Source organism: Girardinichthys multiradiatus, chromosome 1, assembly GCF_021462225.1.
Source record: "Girardinichthys multiradiatus isolate DD_20200921_A chromosome 1, DD_fGirMul_XY1, whole genome shotgun sequence".
Taxonomy (NCBI): domain Eukaryota; kingdom Metazoa; phylum Chordata; class Actinopteri; order Cyprinodontiformes; family Goodeidae; genus Girardinichthys; species Girardinichthys multiradiatus.
This window is the reverse complement of record NC_061794.1, coordinates 1,396,357-1,403,958: the sequence shown is the minus strand read 5'-3', so window position 1 is coordinate 1,403,958 and position 7,602 is coordinate 1,396,357. Positions and strand designations below refer to the sequence as shown.

Genomic DNA, 7,602 nt, shown 5'->3' with positions numbered 1-7,602 from the left:
TTGAAAAATAAATGATGGTCCAACTAAACGCAAACCGGATGGAATAGCATGCTGCTGCAAGATGCTGTGGTAGCCATGCTGGTTCAGTATGCCTTCAATTTTGAATAAATTCCCAACAGTGTCACCAGCAAAGCACCCCCACACCATCACACCTCCTCCTCCATGCTTCACGGTGGGAACCAGGCATGTAGAGTCCATCCGTTCACCTCTTCTGCACCGCACAAAGACACGGTGGTTGGAACCAAAGATCTCAAACTTGGACTCATCAGACCAAAGCACAGATTTCCACTGGTCTAATGTCTATTCCTTGTGTTCTTTAGCCCAAACAAGTCTCTTCTGCTTGTTGCCTGTCCTCAGCAGTGGTTTCCTAGCAGCTAGTTTACTATGAAGGCCTGATTCACACAGTCTCCTCTTAACAGTTGTTCTAGAGATGTGTCTACTGCTAGAACTCTGTGTTGCATTGACCTGTTCTCTAATCTGAGCTGCTGTTAACCTGCGATTTCTGAGGCTGGTGACTTGGATGAACTTGTCGTCCGCAGCAGAGGTGACTCTTGGTCTTCCTTTCCTGGGGCGGTCCTCATGTGAGCCAGTTTCTTTGTAGCGCTTGATGGTTTTTGCGACTGCACTTGGGGACACTTTCAAAGTTTTCCCAATTGTTCGGACTGACTGACCTTCATTTCTTAAAGTAATGATGGCCACTCGTTTTTCTTTACTTAGCTGCTTTTTTCTTGCCATAATACAAATTCTAACAGTCTATTCTGTATCCACCTCCTGCACAACACAACTGATGGTCCCAACCCCATTTATAAGGATTGAAATCCCACTTATTAAACCTGACAGGGCACACCTGTGAAGTGAAAACCATTTCAGGTGACTACCTCTTGAAGCTCATCAACAGAATGCCAAGAGTGTGCGGAGCAGTAATCAAAGCAAAAGGTGGCTACAGTTGTTTCACACTTTTTATTCAGTATATAATTCCACATGTGTTAATTCATAGTTTTGATGCCTTCAGTGTGAAGCTACAATATTCATAGTCATGAAAATAAGAAGTACAATGGGAGGCAGATCCTTTAGTTATCAGGCTCCTCTCCTGTGGAATCAGCTCCCAGTTTTAGTCCGTGAGGCAGACACCCTGTCTACTTTTAAGGAAGGCCTAAAACTTTCCTTTTTGATAAAGCTTATAGTTAGAGTGGCTTAGGTTATCCTGAGCTATCTCTGTAGTTATGCTGCTATAGGCTTAGGCTGCTGGAGGACATAATGACCACTTTCCCTCTGCTAAATTCTCATACTACTCTCCAAATTTTGCATTATTTGCTGTTATTTCAGCTTTTAACTTTATGTTCTCTCTCTTTTCTCTTCCTAGAAGCTCCAGGTGTAGCTTCTACAACTGACTCTGTATCTACCAGTGACACCTTTCTGGAGGGGGGCATCGTACAAGCTTCTGCTGCCAACAACTTAATGCTCAACCTTCTACAGATGATCCACTTGGCCTGGCCCTGTCTTTCAGTGTTTAATCCCATTTTTCTCCTAGACATAGTTACTGACTGAGCTTTTACTGTGACTAACTGAATGTGCTCTTTCATACTCTAGACTTGAAAACTGGCTCAGAGTTCATCTGCTTAGCTCTCCTGAATGAAGCCACTGAAGGAGCTACATCCATTAAAATATAATTTTCCTTCCCATAGAAAGTACTCCTGGATCAATGCTTCTGTGTTCTCTTTGTGTCTCTGCTCTGTTCTCTCAAACCCCCAGTCGGTCGTGGCAGATGGCCGCTCACACTGAGCCTGGTTCTGGTTCTGCTGGAGGTTTCTTCCTGTTAAAAGGGAGTTTTTCCTCTCCACTGTCGCTACATGCATGCTCAGTATGAGGGATTGCTGCAAAGTCAACACCAGTGACTGTCCACTGTCTCTACATGCTCATCCAGGAGGAGTGAATGCTGCAAGTCACTGACTGGATGCAATCTGCTGGGTTTCCTTAGATAGAAAAACTTTGTAACCAATTTGAATAAATACACACACCATAAAAAATACAAACCATTTCAGTAGATCTAAGGAGTTACTTTAATCCCTGTCTGAATGCAATCCATCCTGCGTTCACTCAGCAAACAGCGGCATCAGACAAGTTACCGGACAAACTAACGTGACGTTTCCTGACTTCGAAAAGGAACAAACGTAGGACTTTGTAGTGGCTTATGCTGCTCTTGAGGTTTATTCACCGTCATCGACTCCAACGTGTTTCTGTTTCAGGTGCTGTATCATCACTGTGGCATTTTTCAGTTTTGTGAAGTGTGAAGTACTCCCACACTTTTGAGGACTTGGGTCGGACCATTTTCTTTCTGGTCATTTGTAGAATTTACTTAATTATTCTTTGAAAATGCCGGCCATGCTCTGCCGCCACCCCACTCCATTCAACTTGCTCTCCAGGTTGAGTTTTTCTTTTTAACTTTATTTTGGGCAGCCCGCATTGACAAAGCTCTGCAGGTGACATAAATGGCTCCGCGACATGGCAAGTAACGCAGAAATCGCGCGACACAAAGAATCGATAAGGAAAATCGTTGACAACACTTTTAATAATCAATTTTTTATGATTTTATTAATTTATTGTTGCAGCCCTCATGTGAACAGTTACTTTTCTTGAATTTTCTAAACTTTTTTTAAGGAGGTTGTCCAAAAAGGTTTTGTCCAAAATCAAAGTTTGTGATAAGGTGAGCTTTAGTAAAAGTTCAACTGAATAAAGCACAAAGAAACTTAAGAATGAAATGCTTTATAAAACATGAGGATGTGGGAGGAAAAAATATCTTTAAACCTAGTAGGCAAGGAGATATAAATGAACAGTTTCAGCACAAACACACAAAGGAACGTGCTAAGTTTGCTAATCCTACCTGTTCCTCCAGATCTCGAATCTCTCTCAGAATTGTGCCAGTGTCCTCGATGGTTTGGATCAGCAGATTACAGTTCTGTCGTGAATGACAGAAAATTAACATGAGTATTTCCTGACATGAACCATCAAAACAGAAAGAAAAATCTGTGTTTCTGACACAGTTGACACACCTCATGCAAGGCAGCAAGGTACTTGTAGGATTTGCGGACAGACTCATCTTTCTTGGCATCCTACAAAGAACAATCCCAAAAAAGGATTTATTCCCAAATAGAAAAAAAGATAAATTAATCAATACCTCTGAATAATTGCATGAAAAAGATTGGGTGGTTTAAGATCTTTGCATAGTACTACTTGTGTCTATGACAAGTTACTCTCCTTAGCAGTGCTCTCCTATATCCAAACATTTCTTAAGGCAAGTAAAATCAAGCCTGCTACCTTAAAGACCAGCTCATCTGTTACAGCAAACGACCGGTCAAGTTTCCCGGTAAGGCTGTTGATCTCCTTCTGGAGCTCCTTTGTGTCTGATAAAATCTGCAGAAGATACCAAAGGATGTTGGTGAGAGATAAAATAACTGAGACACAGGATATAGTCCACTTTACTGCTTAAAATAATCTCAAAGATACAAATCAATTTCTGCTCAATAAATTCTGACACCAACTGCATGAATCCTATAGTTCTGAGAATAAGCTTGTGTTCTACACTAATTTCTACATACCTTACTAATTTCCTCCTTCTGTTTTTTGATATTGCCAACAATCTCTAGAATCCTCTGAGTGTATGCTGATCGAGACACATCCTGAGGAAGACTTACTAATTCAGTCACCTTCAGTGGGAGAGAAGAGGGACAGGGCTGACAGTCAAACACATTCAGTATGAAACCAATCTGTTTAAATGTTTCAAAACAATAATGGAGAAGAAATACTTCACTGTCACTTCACTCACAGGGATCATTTCAACTTTAGTTTGGCTAACAGTGGTAAAGGTTTGCATTTGATTTGAAGCTTCACATGTACAATTCAAAATCTAAAATACTTTCATTGCTCATACCTGGTTTGAGCTATTTGAGTATCTGGAAGGAACAATCAATGCCTTGTTACAACCTTGTTTTGTGAAAACACAACTGTGAAATATTCCAACATCAAGTTTCACAGTTTTGACCAGAGAAACCTTTATACCTTTAAAGACAGAATCGGTCATTCATTTTGGCATTAGGCCCACCTTAGAATTTGAAAACTGGACAGAGTTATTGCACTAATTACTAATAGTTTCAAACAATAATTTACAAGAAGGGGTTGACTTCTTATTTAAAAAAAAAAAAAAAGGTCGTCTTTCAGGAACCGAATGATGCGTATTTTGGTGACTGAATGTTTTGTTACAAAAATATTATTTTCAGCTCAAAATAAGTGAGTAGAAATCTTAAATTTGGTATTACCACTTCTGGCAATATGTTGTATTGAATTGTGATTTTAATGGTTGGCTGCAGATCTTTTCTTATATCTGGGATCACCGGCACTTGGATCGACTGAGTGGCGGTGGTAGAGCTGAGCTGGATAATGTTTCTCCGTGGGCTATCGTTGCAGTGGCCGTGATGTGGTGTGTCAGTGTGGTTGCGGGGGCGTGGTGGGGGATGCTGGCCCCGGGTGCTTGCCGCTGGCCGGGGACCTCTTGCCGGGTGAGTTTGCCCCATCTTGGTGTGGGGTCGGGGGTTCCGTTGTGGGCGCGGTGCTCGATGGTGTCTGTCCGGTTGTGTCTGTGGGCAGGGGCTGGGGTAGCGTTGCGCTGGGCCCATGCCTTGCCGTCGCAATGCGCTGCTTGGTGCGGGCGGGACGCGGCGGGGGTGCTTGGAGCGGGGCTGTATGTGGAGCTTGCACTGTGTGGGTGTCGCTTTGTCGGCTTTTCGGTGAAGAAGCTCACCTGTGGGGGTGTGCCCATGTGCCATAGGAAGGAGATTCATGGCCTATGGGCTCTTCACTGCAGCTCCCCGGGGCTTCTGCACTGTGGCTGCTGGCTGGTTCCCCTGGGACTCTCCCCTGCTGTTCTCTGGGGGAGTTACGGTAGTCCTGGCAATGGTTCTCCTGGGGTTCCTGTGCTCTGGGGGTCCTTTGGATGTCTGTGGGTCGGATCTCCTCTGTATCTGTCCCAGGTCCAGGGGTGCAGGTCTGTGGCTCTTCACACTCGTTATTGCATATTTATATGGAGAAACCTTGTATAAACAAGCGTGCTCACCCACAGGTGTTTAGATTCAGGTGTTAACAGATACACAAATGTTCTATATTGAGCCGCATTTACCACTCATTACATCTTGCATTGAAAAGTACCGTCCACTTTTTGGTAAAAAAGCTGTTATTATATATGTTTCTGCAGGTGTAGAAGCAAGCAGGGTGTTATCTTATATTCTCTTCATCCTTCTTTCTTTCCTCCATTCTTTTCTCCTTCTCTCCCCTTTTCCTTTTTGCCCCACCTCTCTCTTTCGTGTTTATTTTTTTCCTGTTCATTTCTGTCTCCATGTCCGTAACAATTGAAATAATCCAAAAGCAGTTTCTAATAAAGTTTCTTTTATAAATATCAAGCAGAGTTTAAAGCGTTAGCTGTAATGCTCCACTGGTGAAAGTAAATCTGTTGGGCTTTTTCTTGGAACTCAGACAACAATTCTGAGCGCTACTTTACTGGACAGAACACAGTTTAAAAAAAAAGAATTGTGATCCTGATATGAGGTTTGTGCCCAACTGTGACCTATATATTTACAAAAAACACAATCAGCAATATAATGAGATAGCTAGAGATAGCCTCAGAGTCAGAGTACTGTACATCTACAGGGGTTGGACAATGAAACTGAAACACCTGGTTTTAGACCACAATCATTTATTAGTATGGTGTAGGGCCTCCTTTTGCGGCCAATACAGCATCAATTCGTCTTGGGAATGACATATACAAGTCCTGCACAGTGGTCAGAGGGATTTTAAGCCATTCTTCTTGCAGGATAATGGCCAGGTCACTACGTGATACTGGTGGAGGAAAACGTTTCCTGACTCGCTCCTCCAAAACACCCCAAAGTGGCTCAATAATATTTAGATCTGGTGACTGTGCAGGCCATGAGAGATGTTCAACTTCACTTTCATGTTCATCAAACCAATCTTTCACCAGTCTTGCTGTGTGTATTGGTGCATTGTCATCCTGATACACGGCACCGCCTTCAGGATACAGTGTTTGAACCATTGGATGCACATGGTCATCAAGAATGGTTCGGTAGTCCTTGGCAGTGACGCGCTCATCTAGCTCAAGTATTGGGCCAAGGGAATGCCATGATATGGCAGCTCAAACCATCACTGATCCACCTCCATGCTTCACTCTGGGCATACAACAGTCTGGGTGGTACGCTTCTTTGCGGCTTCTCCACACCGTAACTCTCCCGGATGTGGGAAAAACAGTAAAGGTGGACTCATCAGAGAACAATACATGTTTCACATTGTTCACAGCCCAAGATTTGCGCTCCTTGGACCATTGAAACCGACGTTTGGCATTGGCATGAGTGACCAAAGGTTTGGCTATAGCAGCCCGGCCGTGTATATTGACCCTGTGGAGCTCCTGATGTACAGTTCTGGTGGAAACAGGAGAGTTGAGGTGCACATTTAATTCTGCCGTGATTTGGGCAGCCGTGGTTTTATGTTTCTTGGATACAATCCGGGTTAGCACCCGAACATCCCTTTCAGACAGCTTCCTCTTGCATCCACAGTTAATCCTGTTGGATGTGGTTCGTCCTTCTTGGTGGTATGCTGACATTACCGTGGATACCGTGGCTCTTGATACATCACAAAGACTTGCTGTCTTGGTCACAGATGCAATCAATGAAGACTGGCTACCAGGCTGGTCCAATTTAGCCATGAAACCTCCCACACTAAAATGACAGGTGTTTCAGTTTCATTGTCCAACCCCTGTACTCAGTTAGAAGTTATTTAAACTCCGGACATTTTTCAAAGACAACTCTCCATTCAACTTATTATAAAGCATCTATTTAAATACTGAATATGAGACTGGTACAGCTGAAAATCTTCTACAGTCTAACAAACAGCAACATAGAGAAAGCACACAGGAACAGTCTACGTCAGGTACTAAGAATAGGAAGAATACTAATGAGTAATGATAAGTAATTAGTAACTATTCAGGTATAAAGTTACCAGCTGTTTGTATAATTCTTCTTTCTTCTTTGCCTCCTCTGTGGCCACCTGAATTTTTTCATGGAGAGACTTGATCTCTGAAAGCTTTCTGGAAGACTCAAGCTGAAGAAAGAAGAGGCACATCAACACAATCTGAATTTGCTGAGCACACATGAAATTTATAACATCCCTTACGTCCTTGCTGCTGCAGAATTCTTTCAGCGTGCGATGTTCTTCAATGAGTGGAGCACGATGTTTTTCCCACTGAGAAGCTAGATTTACCACCCGGTTGGCACTGGCCTCCACCTGAGACTAGAGGAGTGGACAGAATGGTGGGTGAAAAATGGAGAATCCTGCTGAGGCTGGCTAAGTGTTTACATAGATGTCTTCTTACCTGAAGCTTCTGCAAGTTGCTGTCTGCATCTGGCAACAGGTCGATAGTTTTCTTCTTTACTTGCATCTTCTCATCATTTTCAGCATTGTCCAGCTCCATCTGCTTCAGTTCATCAAACACCTACAGACAAAAGAAGTTGAGCTTTACAAGATAGCAGGGCACTGTTAGGAATA

The 7,602-nt window shown here is 43.0% G+C and overlaps 1 protein-coding gene across 1 annotated transcript in view; it reads right to left on the bottom strand.

Annotated features, from left to right (window-relative positions):
* The window catches only part of ccdc22 (coiled-coil domain containing 22), a 51,382-nt gene that overhangs the window by 6,572 nt on the left and 37,208 nt on the right, over positions 1-7,602 (bottom strand). Inside the window, exons 9-15 of the mRNA XM_047361536.1 lie at positions 7,430-7,549; positions 7,231-7,347; positions 7,057-7,158; positions 3,597-3,704; positions 3,316-3,411; positions 3,051-3,110; positions 2,882-2,956 (exon numbers count right to left, since the gene is read on the bottom strand). Of these exons, the coding sequence (XP_047217492.1) occupies positions 2,882-2,956; positions 3,051-3,110; positions 3,316-3,411; positions 3,597-3,704; positions 7,057-7,158; positions 7,231-7,347; positions 7,430-7,549 (678 nt within the window). The remainder of the gene's footprint in view (positions 1-2,881; positions 2,957-3,050; positions 3,111-3,315; positions 3,412-3,596; positions 3,705-7,056; positions 7,159-7,230; positions 7,348-7,429; positions 7,550-7,602) is intronic.